At 31.0% G+C, this 18,805-nt stretch overlaps 1 protein-coding gene across 1 annotated transcript; it reads right to left on the reverse strand.

Annotated features, from left to right (window-relative positions):
* Positions 1–285: 285 nt before the first annotated feature.
* LOC100260090 (uncharacterized) lies at positions 286–11,359 on the reverse strand. The gene is made up of 4 exons (XM_002269452.5): positions 11,135–11,359; positions 10,276–10,365; positions 2,859–3,126; positions 286–988 (listed from the first exon to the last, which is right to left on the reverse strand). Exons 1-4 carry the CDS (start codon positions 11,175–11,177, stop codon positions 721–723), a joined length of 669 nt encoding a protein of 222 aa, XP_002269488.1. The 5' UTR covers positions 11,178–11,359; the 3' UTR covers positions 286–720.
* Between the last annotated feature and the right edge of the window lie 7,446 nt (positions 11,360–18,805).

Genomic DNA, 18,805 nt, shown 5'->3' on the forward strand with positions numbered 1-18,805 from the left:
ACATAGCGGGGGTCAATATTGGGGTTGAAAGGCTCCTACATGACAGCCCATTTTGGGCTCAAGGGGTTGCCAGGAAAACAGCTCAGAAAATGGTTAAATAATAGTCCACTGAATGGGCCTCATGGGCTGGACCCTCATGCTCCAACTAAGGCTGCCAGAACAGAGACAAATCATGCCCATTTGTTACAATGAGATCTAGACGGCAAAATACACTCTCCTAATATCAGAATAAAGCCCTAAAAACTCTGTAAAACCAAGTTGCTTTATAAAGCAAGTTCCTCCAAATTTTAAATCAATGTGATAAAGGCATATTTTTTCATTTAATAAACAGTTGACAATGTCATTGTATTGACAAAAACAAATACAAAATAATGTTGTAGCTCACCTGATAGTGGTAATCAACTCTGGCGTTCTCAAGTTTTGTGCTTCTGTGCGTTGCAAGCAGTCGATATCTGCCAAGTCTAGCCTGCTTTCTCACTAATCATGCACTGACTCCTATGTTCACCACCAAATAACTCAACTACATGTGGTGACTATCATCTTTTTCTTTCCAGGCTTTTTTATCCTAAGAGACTTATCAGGGGTGTCCACAATCTATATCCCAAGCAACAGTACATCACAAAATCCCATCTAAAAGGTGCACTAAAAATAGAGGTTTCTACTTGATGAGGAAAAGAAAAACAAGAGAGGAATAGTACACAGTTTGCTTGAGATCAATCTTCACTCAGAGTCATGTCTTCTTTTGTCTTTCTTGCGCTTCCTCCTGTCATCGTCATCCCGAGAATGCCGCTTCTCACGTCTTTCATGCTTCTCATGTTTCTCATGCTTCTTCTCTTCACGCCTCCTTTTCTTTCGGTAGTTTTCATCCTCTAATTCTTCTTTGGTGTTTGGTGTTGTTGGATTGGGCACAGCAACATCCACTTTCTCGGGTAATGCAGCTCTAGGGCTTGGTTGAAGAGAACTAAATTCTTCCCCATTACGGGGTGCTCTGTAATAACAAGTTACAAACAAACTTTAATGAAAAAAGACAAATAATGAAATAAAATGGGATTGCTGGTAAGAAAATAGACACGTTTTTAAGGAAACCATCACAATCCAATGTGATTAGAAAGTATGAAAACAAATTACATCTAGGTCATATTTGGTTGGCCGAATGTAGTATGGGATAAGATAAGAGGAGAGGATATTATATCCTATCTCATGTTCGGTTGGTGATGTGATAGGATAAGTTATTCTATAACTTATCATATCTTATGTACAATGAATGATAGAATAGGATAGTGGTGGGATATATTATCCACCTTCTCTTTTTATCCCTTTTATATGAGATATGTTAATCGCATGTATCATAAATTTATTTTTTATCAATTTTATATATATATATATACTCATTTTTCAAAATATTTTTTTTATTATAAATTAAATTTATGGTTTAAAAAACTAAAAAAATATTTATAAAATAATATTGATATATGATATATAAATTATTTTTATATATTAAATAACATAATATAAAAAAAAATTATTTGTAAAGTTTAAATATTTTAATCATGAATATTGTTAAACATGAGAGAAATTTCATTTTTTCAAATAGAAAATATTAAAATATAAATATAATTTTTATTTTAAACATTGAAAATAACATATATCTCATATTATTTTTTATTCATTTCACAAATTAAATATAAATATAATATAATATAACATATCTCATTGGATATGTTACCTTGGAATATCATATTCATAGGATAAATAAATCCAAATATATCATATCTCATTAGAAATCATATCTTAAAATATGTATTTTCTATCCAATGGGATATGATATTCTAGAATATACATTTACTATCCCATCATATCCTACCAACCAAACGTAGCCTTAAAGAACAAGATCCAGTGCAACCTTTTTTTAGGAGTTAAGTTCTGCTCAAACACCCAAAAAATAGAGAAATAAAAAGAGTAACATGCCTAACAACTATTCTGGGTTTTCCTGTATCATTCACATTATAATGCTAATAATACTATATCATTTTAATGGGCCTCCTGGTCATGTTCTTAGCAAGACTTTCCATTATTTCATAACCATATATCAGCACATATAAAATGTGGGATCACTGCAATAAATCTACTTGATCTTGCTGGTTTTGTGAAAACTCTCTGATGGGCATCAGCAGGGTGTCCGCTGGGCATAATCAGGAAAGACAGCTATATACAGTCCACTGTGAGGTTTTAATTTCAAAGAGAGCGCTATCTTGATCTAAAGGGGTGCACACAATGATATGCTTCTCAATAAATCAAGTGTAGTGACATTTTCCTTTGAACAACTAGTTGTAGTGCCATCACCCTTCACTAGTGGGCATGAATATTCAAGGGTGGGCCGATCAATGAGACTAAGATATGACTAACTTGACCTAAAGATGAATCCCATTTGGCACACCAGCTGTCCCTCAAGGGGTGCACAAAATGAAATGGTTCTTGATGAATCATTGGTAGTTACATTCCTACTATGTTAAATCCTTCTATTCCATCAAAAGGTCCCATAAAAAGGTCCATCTAAAGTCACTGCACTTTCAAGCATGATATTTTAAATTTGTTCCAACAAATTATATCTGTCTATAAGAACATACCCCCACACAGAAAAAAATGAAATCACATTTGTAACATTATTCAACTATAAAATTTTAGGAAAACTTTAGATATTATTATTTATAACAGGACTGTTATGGACATTTCTTGTGAGAATTCATATAAACAACCAAAGTATATAACATCAGAACAACAAAACAACATCAAGATAGAAGTGTAATATCATTGCACTAGTCATCAAAGCCAAACATATGAAACTTTCCCAGTCATACCTCGCAAAACCAAGACCTTGAACATGTGCTGCTTCAGAATGGCCTGCACCCAAATCTTCTGCAGTAGAGCCTCGCTTCACAAGTTCCGAAAACTCATGCTTATCTAGTCGGTTACCTTGAGGTCGGTTAGCACGTTTAGGCGCTAAACCAAGAGCTTCTCTCATGGCCTGTTCCTCCTGTTCCTTGATCCTTTTTATCTCTTCTTTTGCAGCCTCCATATCTGAACTCTCAGATTTCTTATCCCTGGCATACCAGTGTAGGTCTTTCCCTGTTTGAAAATTGATAAATGTTTAGAAATTCTATATAGAAAATAAATCTTAATTTACCTAAGTAGTAGGTGGAATATAACAGAATGGAATTCTATCAAACAAGGATAACACTAACTTTCAATTAGACAACTTCATTCAATAGATGTCTAACCACTCATCCATTAAACATACCAATTAGGTGATCTATCATGAACTCTGACAATAATATTTAAGTTTGTGATTTTCTATAATTAGCAACTTACAAAAAGTGGACAGACCAAATTGCTGAACCAACCAAACCAGGATACCATACCTTTGCAGATCTAAGCTCAACCACAGCCATAAGTGGGGCATTCCTTTAAAAAGAAAAAAAAAAAAAAGAAATAAAGGGGAAAAGGGAAAAGGCACTAACCACTAAAATTGGCAGCTTAATATTCTATGGTCATATGACGTTAAATATCTTTAATGAAATAATTTTCCCATAGAATTTATTTTTTAAGATGAGTGAACTAGAAGTGACACAGGCTGATTTCCAAAATGTTATTTAGCCAAAATTTTACTTGTGATGCACACCTCAGAATAAATATTTTTTTTTTTTTAGTTTTTTAAGCAACACGGAACTGATTATGTATTTCTTAGAAAGAATGTTCTAAGTCAAACTTAACATTTCCCCAATTTCATATATTCATATAACAAAATTTTACAATGCCCAAGTTATTCACCAATTTTTGGCAAATGCTTTAATATTCCATCAGTTAAAATAATATACACTAGAGGGAAGAAAATGATCGCAAGCCCAAAATTCATAAGGAAATGCAACATCTGAAATCAAAGCAAATGCACTCACAAAGGAACAAAAGCAAAAGAACTGAAGAGACACACCCCCTCCCCAGACAATGCCGTAAAAGGTTAAAGTAGTCTTGAAGCATTTTGCCAAAATGCAGTGAGGCATAAGCCTTGAGGCAGAACAAGGCTAAGCCTCAACTTCAAAAAAAAAAAACAAGAATGAAAACAAAAAAATAAAAAAATAAAAAATAAAGAAAAAGAAGAAGAGAATTTTGCCAAAATGTAGTGAGGCATAAGCCTTGAGGCAGAACAAGGCTAAGCCTCAGCTTCAAAAATAAAACAACAGAAAAAAAAAAAAAAAAAAAAAACAACGAAGAAGAAGAAGAAGATAATGATAATAATAATAATAATAATAATAACAACAACAATAGCAACATCAATAAAAAAGAAAACAACAATCCCAAAAATCACAAAGATACTTATATAATCACATAAAAATTGAATAAAGAAAAACAAAGAATTCATAAAAAGTAATTATTTGTCATTTTTAATAGTTTTAAATTTAATGCTTCTCTCTCTTCTAAAATCCTACACTCACTCAAGCCTCCATCAAATAATCTTCAACATCACATCACTATCATTAGTAGGATCCTTCAAGGAATCATCATCATAATCAATTGTTCTATCATCCTCTCACAAATGTAACTATCCAATCATTCTTCTTCATCATCCATCAATTGCAGTGGCTTTTTTTCCTTGATCCACCAATAATTAAATAATGACTGACATATGAAGCTAACCACTTCAAAAATTTTCCCCTCCTCTTAAAGGGTTAAATGGAAGCCAACGAAATCTTTATTTTATAAAAGGTTTGATCCGATGATTGAATCTAAGATAGAAGACTTAAAAAATCTACACCAAAACCCCGCAAAAGCACAAAACCCTATTGCATATTGTTGTGATACACAAATACTTTAATTTCAACCAAAATACCTGTGTTCAATGATACAACATGAGTGCAAATGTTGTATATTAAATTATAATAGATAATAACAATTATCTATTTTCATTTTTTTTTAAATATTAAAGTTAAACTAATTTTATCAACTTAAAATAACAAGATTTAAAAAATATATTTACATAGAGATATATAGTAAAGTTGAACTATATCAATATCGAAATAATAAAACTTAATTAGTATAGAATTTAAAAATTAATTAGCTTCAATTTAAATAATTAAAAATATAAATTTTGGAACATTTCAACTAATAGAGGTTGACTCAAAGTCAATTATACATTTTTTTACAAGTTATCAATGTTTATGGAAAATAATAAATAAATTTCAATTTAATTTCCTAAAAATTCTCTCAACATCCTATTAAAATAAAACATTTATCATAACTATGTTTCACATTTATGAAAATTTTCAATAATATTAATATTCAATTAAAATAAAAATATATGATAATTAACAATATATAAAATTTAAAGATAAATATAATAATTAATATAATAAAAATAAAAAAGAAATATCAAAATTAATATATTAAAAATCTAGAGATAAATGGAAATTTTCAATAATCTTTAAACATTCAATTAAAATAGAAAATATATAATAATCAATGTTGTATCCAAGTACCTACACCCCTAATTGAGATCATTTTCAATCGAATCCTTGTGTCCTAAGATTTTGGGATGCAAAGGATCCGACACCTAGACATAGACCCACACTTGACACCCATACCCATGGACATGGGCATATTGAGGCCTAATCATAAAATAGATAGAAAATCCCACAAGAATTAAAATTTATTGAATATTTATGGCTTAAGTCTCAATAATCTCAAAGCTATAGCCTCAAGGTTGTAAGCCTTATTAGTATGAAGCTTAAGCCTTAGTTACCCAATATCTAGGCTTAAGGCTAATTCACAGTGCCTTGCCTTGATGCAAACCTCAGGGCATAAGTCTCAATAGCTTTCTAAGACACTAGCTCTAAAGGATTCAACACCTAGACATAGACCCACACTTGACACCTATACCCATGGACATGGGCATACCGTGGCCTAAGCGTAGAATAGATAGAAAATCCCACAGTGGTTCAAATTTATTGAATATTAATGGCTTAAGTCTCAATAATCTCGAAGCTATAGCCTCAAGGTTGGAAGCCTTATTAGTATGAAGCTTAGGTCTTTAGTTACCCGATATTTAAGCTATAGGCTCAAGGCTAATTCATAGTGCCTTGCCTTGATGCAAACCTCAGGGCATAAGTCTCAACAGCTTTCTAAAACATTGGCTCTAAAAAAAGCCATTGCAAACTCTATTCATAATACAAGTTCCAAAGCTTCCAGCTGCAGCACTTTGCCCTCTAAACTCTTAACTGGTAAAATGATTTAAAAATAAATAAATAAATAACACATTACATAAAATATGCCAAGCCTAGATAAAAGTGAGACAGCATTGCCAAGGCAAACTTGTCATGCAGTGACAGGTGATCTCTTTTTATCCTAAGACATGGTATAGCAGTTTAAAATTGCAATCAGCTTCTACATGTTTATCTATCAGGGGCTATATTTTTGTGGAACATCGTAGTCCAAGAGAAGAAAACCACTTGAGATAGAACAGCTAAAGAAGAGAGTTTTCTCCCTAGGAAATCTTCGCAGCCTGTGTAAAAAGGAATTAGAGTTCAGCCAAGCACATTTTCATCCATTTTCTGATGACTAGTGAGAATCAAATCTTAATCTTCATTCTTTAGCATCATGACTGTTCTTGAGTCAGTTAAGGATTTCTCGCTAGTAGGCATAGGAAATTTGTCAAAAGCACAAGAGGGAACAGTAGGATCTGCTCCATCGTACCTGTTGGTGCCTTTGAAGGGAGCATAGCAGAAGAATCTTTTGAGGGAGAAAAATGTACAATCCTGAAGCTGAAAGACATATCCTGATTAAACCCTTAATGCTTTAGACCTTAACAATGGGAAAACCCATTGATGTACCTTTGTGAACTTCAATGATGATTCATGCAGCATGAGTACAGTTATATCCACCAGTTTTCTGGTTTTCCTTCTAGATCACTAGTGGTTTCTCTTTTTCTTCCCCTGTATTATTTTTCTTTTGCCTTCCTGGGCTTTCCCATGCATGCTCCCCCAGTACTAGTGTCACCTGCTTTGGGGCTTCTAATATGTCTTCCTTATAAATAAATAGCCACTTAGATGGATCATCCACGATCTAAACATATTTTGGCTGGAAACAGCAGAACAGCCACATAAAGGAGTACAAATGAGGTACACTTGGAGGTCTGTCAATCCAACTTTTCCTATTATGCAACATTATGAGCATTTGGTCATTTAAACAGCAACTACATTACATCTGCTGCCCAATTCTAAAGGTTTCCTGGACACATGACATAAGAAACACCTAAAACATTTTGTTTTTACATACGATTTCTCACCACAAATATAATAATATTATATTCATTATACTACTGAAAGAGGCTCAATCCAATCAGTCAGGTTAATCAATTGAGAGAAGACTGGCTACTGTATGTGATCCACTAAAACTACAAGTCCCAACTCACCAAATGACATTTAACTTTTTCCAGCCTCAAAAGAATTTTCTAAATTCTGTCATGACTGAAGACACCTGAAAAGTAGAGAGAGTTGCCAAAGGTCAAAAGCATTAGGGATGATTAAACTTACCTCCCTCCAACAGGCGACATGATTTCCATGAAGCCATTCCCTTCTGACATTCTCTGAACTAACCTAGTGTTGAAATTACTGCCACAGGTCAAAGGAAACGAATCCACCCAAACTCCAAAAGTCTGCAGCTAACTCATCAATATCAATAATATCATCAACCCTAATCACTCTGACTTTGCTCAAAAACTGGCCACCACTAAGTGCACATAACAAAGGCTTGAGAGCATGGGATGACAAAAAAGCAACATAAAATGCACACATTGGATGTGCAAAACCAGAAGCACTTGTAGATCCTCAAAGAAACTACCTTCTAATCCGACCTCCTTTCCCCTCTTTCCCTTGTCATAACTTGACTAATGGTTTCCCTAAAAACACAAAATGAAAGCAAAAATAAGAATCATTTTGCCTGATCCCTCAACCTCCAAAATATACCTCTAATAAAGGGAAACACTCCACCGAATCCAATACTGCCATCTATAGATAATCCCCTACACCACATCCAACAAAAAAGAATAATCCTTCTTTAGGTTCATATTACATAACCATTCTGGGACATCACTCTTCAACCTAGTCTACATTCCATGGACACAAGAAGCATAAGGTTTTGGCATGTGCCTAAGTGTCAAATTTATTTAACCTCATATCACAGGACACAGACACATGACTAAATTGCCTAGTTTCCATTTTTTTCTCATTTCTATAGACTAGGCCAGATTGAATTATATAACTAATACAGACTGTCTATCTTCAGTCTAAGGTTATTCCTATAAAACAAACTATTGAGTTTCATTTCTTTTGCTATACACACCTCATGAGTATGCATATATCAGATCAATAGGCATGTTGGAGATATGCACAAGACTTGATTGCTTCATATACTTTGGTGAGTCCACATAACATGACCTAAGGTCAGTAAAAAATTTGCAATAAAGATCTAGAGAAGGATTACTTTGCCCAATCACTCAACCTCCTGAAAAAGGTCCATAGCAAAAGGAAATACACTTGTGGACCCATCTTAAGTAAATTAGTAGGATAATACCATCATCACACACAACGTTTTACTTGATTGAGAAAACCAACAAGGAAACTAATGCAATTTCCAGATATGATAGAATCAGAACAAAATGCACAATCATTAAAAATTTCATTTAAGGTAGATAAGCTGAAGTTAAATCATGGTGCCTATCAAAAACAAAATAATAATATACATGACATGATAGTTGTAAAACAGAACATTAACAGTTACTTATGGACTAGAAGCAAAATATTCTTTTAATGAATAGTAAAGTAATACTAAGTGTTATTGTTGCATATGCAACATTTTTGTGGTGTACAAGACAAAGTTGTAAAAGGCCAAAGGCAGCTTTGATGTGTTTTGCTAAAATGAGGCAAGGCGTAAGCATCAATTTAAATAAATTAAAAATCTCAAAAAATTAAAAAAATACTAATAAAATCACAAGAAAATTGAATGATAATAATGCATAAACTTCATCATAATAAAAGTAATTATTTTTTTTCCATTGTTAATAGTTTGTAATTTAGTTCATTTTTCTCTTTTCTAAGATTTAACTCTCTCAAGACTTCATCAAATAATTTTCAACACTATTATCACTCTCACAAGCAGGATCCTCCCAAGAAAATAATCATATTCAATTGCTATGTTTTTTTTTTCATATAGGCAAAAAGAGGGCATGTATTAAAAGTGCCTAAAAGGTGGCGTAGCAAGAACACACAAAGTATACAACCAAAGCCCAATAAAGGTGAAAAAGAAAGGAGCAACAAAACCTTTTTCTTACTTGGAGCTCAACCAATCTACAAAATCTAACATAAACAACGTGTAGCCCTCTATATATACCCTAGACCTAATTCACAAAAGTATACATAAAAACAGATTTAATAGCTTGATTGGACTGCTCAACTTCGTCAATGTTAATATTCACTTGCTATATATTATTATCATCATCAATGTTAATATCCACTCATTCTTCCTCTTTATCCATCAATTCCGATCGTATTTTTCCTTATCCATCAATAATAAGATAATAATTATATGGGCTCAGCTACTAGGACACCTTCTTCTTAATACCTCTTTTTCTCCTCCATTTAAAAAGTTAATTGGAAGTCAAATGAGCCCTTAATTTATAAAGTTTAACCAAAACCAGGACCCAATACAAAACCTATAAAATCTATGCCAAAAGCCCACAAAAACATAGCAACAATTAAAACTCATTGAATATTGAGGCTTAAACCTCTTATAAAATATTATAGCATAAACCCACAAAGGTTGGAAGCCGACTAAAACCCTTTCAATATTGGAGGCTCAAGCCTTAATAGCCTTAAGGCTATAGCCTCACAGTTATAAGCCTTAATTAAGCTAAATGAGGCTATAGCCTCAAGACTAATTCACAAAGCCTCGCCTTGAGGTGAGCCTTGATGTATATAAGCCTCAATAGCCTTTTAAAACACCGGTACAACTTGGGGTGCTGCAACATAACCATTTAGTTTTCATAGACCTCTCTATATATACCCAAATAAATAAGAGAGATTTGAAGATTAGATGGCATTCAACTGCCCCTTTCAGAGCCCAATGCTCAGTTTCAGTGAATCAAATGAAAGGTCTGACACACATGAAAGAATGTAACTGAATATTTCATGTTAAAACAGTAAACATAGAGGAATCAGAAGGTAATACCTTTTTGCCATCTTCCAACAGGGGCCTTGATACTGTGACCAAGATAGTTCTCTCGGTGTTTATCAACCTTGACATCATCCCACTTAAATTCTGGACATTACAAGAAAATAATTACAAGAAGTTCAATCATCCATGAGTTGTCTACAAATAGGCTTAGGCCCTATTGATAGTAAGACAGAGAAAGAAGAAAGTTCCCACAAGTAACCAGACATAGTTGCAATAGTACTAAGTGTGTCTAATGAAAATGCAGATGAATCCTCATTATTTCATCAATCCAAACCCTGAGGCCAGTTTGACAATACACGTGTTGCTAATAACTTGCATATAAAAGTAACAAGGAATCTTCAAATAAGATAGTATACTTCAAAACCAGACGATATATTGATTACTCATCAAATGACTACGCTTAAGGCAAAAAAAACTTATTCACCATCAATTTATGCCTGGTTCCTATTCTTTTTTCTTTTTTTTTCTTTTTTTTTTATTATTACTTTTAAAAAAATAATAATAATAAAATCCAATATACCCAATACCCTAGAAGACTAGGCTCTTTTTGGTCCCAAGATGCCTGCCTCTTAAGTCTTATTCTACGATCATACATAGATTTATATTCACAAAAGAATTCAAAACCTAGTCTTGACTAGAGCTAGGGCTTTTTAATTTGAATTTCAGACTCTCAATCAAAATTGCAGAGCATAAATCAAGAGTTCATAAATCAAATAAAATTAAATTAAAACACAAGTGAAAAAAAAAAAGAGCGAAGAATGAAGAAGATTGGATTAGAGAGGTAGTTGAGGTTTAAAAAGTGCAGAAACCCTAGAAAAGTAGAGAAAAAAAAAAGGAAGAGAAGAGCGTTTACGATCTCGTCCACCGCGAACGCCACCTCTGGTAGGATGATACATTTTCCAGTTTCTTTTATCCTCTGCTTCGTTTGGTGAATGAAAATTTCCGTTTTTCTATCCTCCGTCGCTTTATGCTTAGCTTCCACTTTTGTTCACGCCAACCCATGGCATGCGGTGGCTTTTGGGTACCCGTCCGTCGCGGGTCTGAGATTTGTTTCAAATGGTCGGATTCAGTACGGGTCAGGTATTGCCCACCCATCCTGTTTATAGATATATACATAATTAAATAAGCAAAAATTTCAGTTTTTCCTTTTTTAACACAGAAATTATTTTCCATAAAAATAAATTGTAAAATCAATAATATTTATTTGTTTATAAATTCTATTTATTTTATTGTAATTAATTTTTAAAAAATTAAAAAAATAATAATAATAAATAAAAAATAGCAATATTTCAAAGAATGAAAATAATCTATTAATAATAATTTAAATTAGACAATAAGGGAAAATTGTTTTGTGAACCCGCATTTTTTAAACCCTATTGTTCACATGTGTTCCCACTCAATGGCAGAAGTCGTTTTTTATTTGTAAAAAATTGATTTAAAAAAAAGTTGAAAACACCATTTCTTTTTATTTATTTTTAAAAAATAAAATAAAATAAAGAAAAAAAACCTTGCATGACTTTTTATTTGGGAAATGACAAGTCTACGAGTTAAAAATGGATTCAGGGTCAAATACTTATCAAGAAAATATGGGGATAAGTCATACCACCCTTATAAACTTGTATACATATTGTCTACGTAAAATGAATGAAAGAAATTATCACAATTGATTGATCAAAAATGGATATCATGAAAGTATGATATAAGTAAACATACATATGACATGTGATGAAACATAAATTATAAGAATGTACACGAATGATATAAAATAAGTGCACAAAATAATTTATTGGAAAATATGTTTATTATTCTATATGTTATAATATAATTTTGACAAAAAAAAAAAAAAAAAAAAACTTAAAGAGCCTATTTACATTAAAAAGAAAAATCAATTATGACCTCAATTTGATTATTGACAAAGCTTTTATTTATTCATTAAAAGATTTAATTTTATTGACATTCAAATTCATTTTCAAAGACTTGTTCTTGTTTTTATTAAAAGAATTTATTAAGTAAGATTTTATTAGAAGAGAAATGTTTGAATTTGATTTTATTTACAAAAAAATAGTTTTTATTTTTATTTACTTTTGCTAAAATGAATTTTTATAATTTTATTTCAAAGAAACTATTTTAATTCAAACTTTATTTACTCAAACTAAAGACGAATTTTTACAAGTTTATTTACAAAAAAAAATAAAAAATTATTTCAAATTGATTTTATTTTCAAAGGAATTGATGTTATTATTTTATTGAAAACTAGATTTATCCTATTTTAAAAAGTGTCAATTTGAATATTATTTCAAAAAAAATTACAAGAAAAAGGTTTTTCACCAATTAATTAAAAAAAAAGAAAGTTAAATTCAAATCTTTATTTAAGGAATGTGATTTTTATAAAATATTTAAAAGGATATTTCAATTCAAAACAATTTTTTTACAACTTCTAATTCCAACCCAAGTGATTTTTTGAAAATTACTTATAAAAATATTTTCAAGCCAAGTTTTATTTTATTTTATTTTTTTAAAAAGAGATTTTTATTTTTGAAAAGAAAGATTTTAACATTTTATATATGAGGATTTTATAATTTTTCTTAAAGAACATTTTTGCAATATTTATTAAAGATGGAATTTTGCAAATTTTACTTTAAAATAATGTTTTCAAAATTGAATCAGGTCACTGAACCGAAAAAGTTACCATAGTTCACTAGTCAAACTGTGGTCAAACCGATTGCATCATAAATATATATTTTATATATTATTAAAATTAAAATAATTTTTTAAAATAAAAATGGTAAATTTTGAATAACACAATGTTTTCAAAAATTTATTTAAAATCATAATGTTTTCATTAATTTAAAATTAAATTATAAATTTTAAAAACCATAAAGTTAAAAAAAATACAATTGTAAAATTAAAAAAAGATTCATAATGTGAAAATGTGAGTGAAAGACTCATAATCTCGTGTTTTTGTATTTAAATATTATTTCTTTGTATTTTTATTCTGTAGTTCATATTTAACCACACATATGAAATGCAAAGATTGAAATATTCATATCTTGTTGAATCACTAATTGGCCATCTTTTTTTTTTTTTTTTTAATTTAACTATAATGCCAAAAAAATAATTTTTCTCTATCACATAAACTTCTATGTATATAATTGGTATTTTTCAACCCATAACTTACTTATAAGTATAAAATTGATATTTTAAAGTTTCCCTTAAAGATAATCAATTCAAAGATCAAGATTTATTTGACTCATCTAATGACCAAATTTAAAATTCAGGAAATTATAGCCACAAATTTAGTCATAGACTTTGACATTTCTATATTAAAACTTAAATGTTTGAATTATTACTTATCAAGACTCTCAATGTTACATCTTATGGTTGTCGGGATAGCAGTATTGTTGGGATGATATCGTCGAGATGGCATTGTCATCGGGATGGCGTCATTGTTGGGTCCACGGTGACATGTTGGATTGGAGTTGAAGGGGGTAATAATGATGTAGAGTAATGAACATTAGGGAAGAAGGCAAGGGGGATGGCTTTGAGGGACAAAACAACATCGTTTCGATGCAAAATGTTGTTTTGAAAGGGGGAAAAAAAAGTCTTTTGAACCATTCGATTCGTCCAATACCAACCAAGTTAACCAGTCCACCAATTCGAAGCCAATTCAAAGGTTATCAACTCAAAGGTGTGAATCGGACTGAAATGATGATTAGCCAATGTCTGGATTGGTCAATTCAGTCTGATTTTTTAAACTATGCTTAAAAACAGTCATTTTTATTTTAAAAGAATTTTAATAGTTTTTTATTATTAAAGAGACACTTTGACCGGTTTATTAAAGGACACTAATTTGACCAACTTATTTGAAAATCATATTTCTAAATAGTTTATTTAAAAAATCATTTTCCTAAACTTTTATTAAAAAAATTTCTAAAATAATTTTTCGAGTTGTTAAGATAAAATTTCTAGATTTCTTTTTATGAGAAACATTTTTTTAGGGCTTTATTATAAATAAATAAAAAAAGAATTCTAGAGTCTTATAAAAAAAATGGACTTCTTTTTATTAAAAATAATTTATGGACAGCTTATTAAAAATAATTTCTGGAATTTTTTTAAAAGGATTTTCTAAGTTTTTTTTATTAAAAATATTTTCTGGAACTTTTTAAAATCATTTTTTGAAAATTTTGTAAAACAAATTTTCTAAACCTTTTATAAAAGAAAAAAAAAAATAATTTCTTGAACTTTTTAAAATGAACTTTCCGGAACTTTAAAAGATGAATTTTCTATTTTTTTTATTGAAATATATATTTTTTTGGAACCTTTTCTTAAAATAATTTTACCGGTACTTTTTTTATTGAAATAATTTTCTGGATTTATTAAAAATAAATTTTCTGGATTATGTTTTAAAAACAATTTTTTGGATTTATTAATATAAATTTTTTGGTACTTCTTTTATTGAAATAATTTTTTTGAACTTTTTAAAATAAGTTTTGTATTACTTTTTTTTTTTATTGAAAACAATATTCTGGAATTTATTAAGAATAAATCTTTTAGAATATTTGAAGAAAATGATTTATACATGAATGAACAACAATAAATAGACTATAACAAGTATAAATAAACATAAATAGAAAATGCAAACACTACTATCCCAAAAATTTAAATCGAAATAACATATGTACAAAAAGACTAGAAAATTTATAACAATTTAATACATAAACAAAAAAAAAAACCCCACAATAGTTGTATACCAACATAACATGAACATAAATCAATAACAAAAATATATGCATGAATAGAATATTTACCACTGTAAAAGAATGAAAACGGGCAAAACATATACCAATATACAAAAAATATATACAAAAATTAACGAAAATGAGATTATACAGAGATGGAAGAAGAGGGTATGTACCCATATATGAGTAGAAGCGAACTCGAATGCCCTTAAACTCCTTAATGGACAATTTCCAAATCAAGACATTTTGAAAAAAAAAAGAAAAAAAAAAGAAAGAAAACTCTCCCTCACCAAGAATATAAAAACCAAAAAATCAGGGAGAATCCCCAAAGAAAAAAAAATGAGTTGTCTCCTCTTGATGCCTAGGGTTTCATGCCCTTAAATACAACTTTCCCAAACCTTCTTTTGTCTGCAGTATGGCCCTCCGCACGTCACATATCCATGGCTTCCTCCAATAACTAGAAAATGGGCTCATGCATAGAAAAATGAGATAGGCCCATGAGTAAATGAATTACAAGAAACTAAGCCTAAAATGAACAATAAATAAACCCCAAATGAATAGTATTCAAGCCAAAAAAATGTAGAGCCTAATTAGATTCAAAGACTCGAATTAATTCAATAACCAAACCTTAATCCATTAGCCCAATCTAGAGACCTTGTTCATTATTGAGCAATGGAAGGGATGAGTCTTCTCTCTCTCTCTCTCTCTCTCTCTCTCTCTCTCTCTCTCTCTCTCTCTCTCTCTCTCTTTGGAGGTGGAAGGTGACTAACTGGAAATCATTAGGTAACCCTAATCCATAAGGGGGTATTTATAAGGTTTTCCACTAGGCTTAAGTGATTTGAGCCCGTTAACGCTTGTGTTACTTAATCTAACCCAAAACAGGTCCTAATTGATTAATTAACCACATAAGGGTATCTAATTAATCAATTAGCCCAAGCTAGAGACCTTTTTCATTATCCTCTATGCAACCTTGCGTAATTACCAAAACACCCTTATGCACAAGAATGAACTTAGAGCCAATCAAATCTTCATAAATCGTGTCATCATGGTATATAAGTTCAGAGTAGGGACCACTGACACCCATAGGAGTACTAGTTCCCTTAAAATCTAATTCTAAAATTGATTCAATATTCCATTAAAAAATATCAACTACACTTCATTACCCCATGTAAATAACAACAAGACAAAGATTAGGTATGTGACTTACTATCCATTGCATGTAAACTCCCCATGAACATGTGTTCGTGATATAACAAGGTATTGCTATCACCTATCAAGATTACCTCTCAAATCCTTAAGTTGCAGATCTCATTTATTATGTAATCAACTAACATACTCTACCTCTGAAGAGTATATATCAAATTCCATTAAAGGAATTACTATGGCCATAGATTTCATGATCACATGGCTTTTGGATCACCTAAGGGGACACACAATCTTAATCGCATGAGATATTATGGTGGCTCTATTGAGAATGCCTATTGCCACTAGCCTTCATCAATAGTGATCCAATCCATAGGGATATATGACCACTTTAGGGTCTCACTCATAGATCAAAGTTGCAAATGGGTATTGCTTTGAATACCACTTGAAAAATAGCTAAAAGTCCAATAGGGAATACCCAAAGGGGGTGAATGGGTGAATTAAAATTTTAAAACAATATTTGTAAATTATAACCAACTTCTATCCTAAGAGATAATGAGGATGTCCCAAGTAAATAAATGGTTGTACCTAAAATCTTTAGGTATATAAAAATATGATTTTTAACTTTTAGGGATATCCAACAGTTGGTTACAGATAATATAATTATTAATATTTGAAATATATGTTGAGAAATGTTAGGGATAACAATAACCACCAAAATAACCAACCTAACAAACTCAACAATAATCCCAACAAATCAATCAATAATTGATTATAGGTATAACCACCACAACCACCAAGATAACCAATCCAACAATCTCAATAATCAATTAACCAATCAATTCAAGATGATTAATGTCATCAACTAGAATATAAGAAGGAATAAATCGATATGCACCTTTTTAAGAAATCCCTGCAATATATTAGGATTAATCAATTTAACCTATTCCAGGCAATTCAAACAGAATATCAAATATAAAATATATAGACAATGATGCACAAGATTTTTATGTGGAAAACCCCCACAAACTTATGGAAATAAAAAACTACAAGGTCTAAGACCTACCAATCTAAATCCACTATTCGAAATTAAGCTACACAAATTTACCCGGTCACTTTATCCTAAAGACTTGCTCTCAGCACCTACAACTTGATTTACGTCCGCGACGCAGCAACTCCCTATTGCTCCTTAGTAGATCATTCAATCCCTTCGAAGGTATTAAGGTCTTCAACCTACAATTCAAAAAATCAAATCATTGAATGAGAGATCGAGAATTGTATGACAATAGGGATTTCTCTCAAGGATTCCCTCCAAAGAATAAGAGGTCTCTAAACTCTTAGATCTTTATGATCTCTAATCTCTTAGCCCGAATCTCTAACCCTCAAAGGGTTACAAGAGAGGTATTTATAGGCAAAATCCATAAAGATTTCAGTATCTTAAGTTCCAAATTTGAGTTTTAGTGAAATTCATTCAAAAAAACGTTTTTAAACTCGGCAAGACTGTCATGACCACTTGAGCGGACTTGGATCTCTTGAGCGCTCCACTTGAGTGGTTCTTACTATTTGAGCAGGTTAACCACTTGAGTGGCTCGTGCTTCTTTTGAAAAATCATTTTAAAACATTTTAAGTCCAAAATGATACCAAATCTTTTATACCTCAAATAAGCCTCATATGCCATAAGCCAAACTTTTTTAGATGTACCTATGACTTCCCAATTAGACGAACAACAACTCTTAATCTTCAATGGGGAGCAAGTCATTATCTAAAAAGAATTCTATGGCCAAACATAAATTGGAACAAAATTGAAAACATATAAACAAGGCTCAATGTCCTAACAATCTCCCATTTGGAAATTTTGTGACAATATCATTACATAAACCTACCCGAACTATCATAAAAGAGTTTACATAACACACATTAACACTTAATTAAAACTAAACTAAGGGAATGTTTTGCAACACTTTGTAGTACCTATCTTTCAATCCTATAACCTGCGCACATACATAAAACTATACCAAAGGTAAATCAGTGTGAGGGATAAAATAATATTGTGAAAGCAAAATAGGATAGTTGAAGATTTTGCTTGATGCCTTGTGTAAACATGAATAAAAACAGATTCCTTTAGTGACACCAAGGTACATAGCAAAGTTTGAGAGGAATATAGATATATACAAAGCAACTCAATAGAATAGAAGCTAGATAAGACCCAATAATTTAACAATAAAGTGTAGGGGGTATTCACTAACTAGATTATAAGCAGTGAAAGCCTTAGGAAGAATCTTCTATGACTAAGATTAGTTATAGAGAGAGTGATTAGTACTCAAAAAGTGCTATTTTATAGCTTGTAATTAACTCTTTTAAAATACTTTTGAGTAGTAGTTATTACCTTTTAACTCAATTGGCATGTTAAGGACCCTTGCAATCGTTTCTAATCAAATTGTGTTAAGTTTTGGTGTTTTTGATAGCTTTTTGATCACCAAAGCAATCCAAGAATGAGGGAGAGCTTTATATAATCCATGGAAAAGCAAATGGAAGTTAATTTACATGAATAATTCAAGCTTTGGAGCTTCGTAGTTCTTTGCCAAAGCCAATCAAGAATACAAGGAGGAAAGAGAGAAATCTAACATGAAGAAATTCAAGAG

Source organism: Vitis vinifera, chromosome 13 (assembly GCF_030704535.1).
Source record: "Vitis vinifera cultivar Pinot Noir 40024 chromosome 13, ASM3070453v1".
In the NCBI taxonomy this organism is placed as follows: domain Eukaryota; kingdom Viridiplantae; phylum Streptophyta; class Magnoliopsida; order Vitales; family Vitaceae; genus Vitis; species Vitis vinifera.

Coding starts and splice junctions, on each gene's coding strand:
- LOC100260090 (XM_002269452.5), bottom strand. CDS start 11,177: ATGTATCATCCTACCAGAGGTGGCGTTCGCGGTGGACGAGATC. Junction 3,127..10,275: donor TGTTGGAAGATGGCAAAAAG/GTATTACCTTCT, acceptor ATTTTCAAACAG/GGAAAGACCTACACTGGTAT. Junction 989..2,858: donor CAAGGTCTTGGTTTTGCGAG/GTATGACTGGGA, acceptor TTGTTATTACAG/AGCACCCCGTAATGGGGAAG.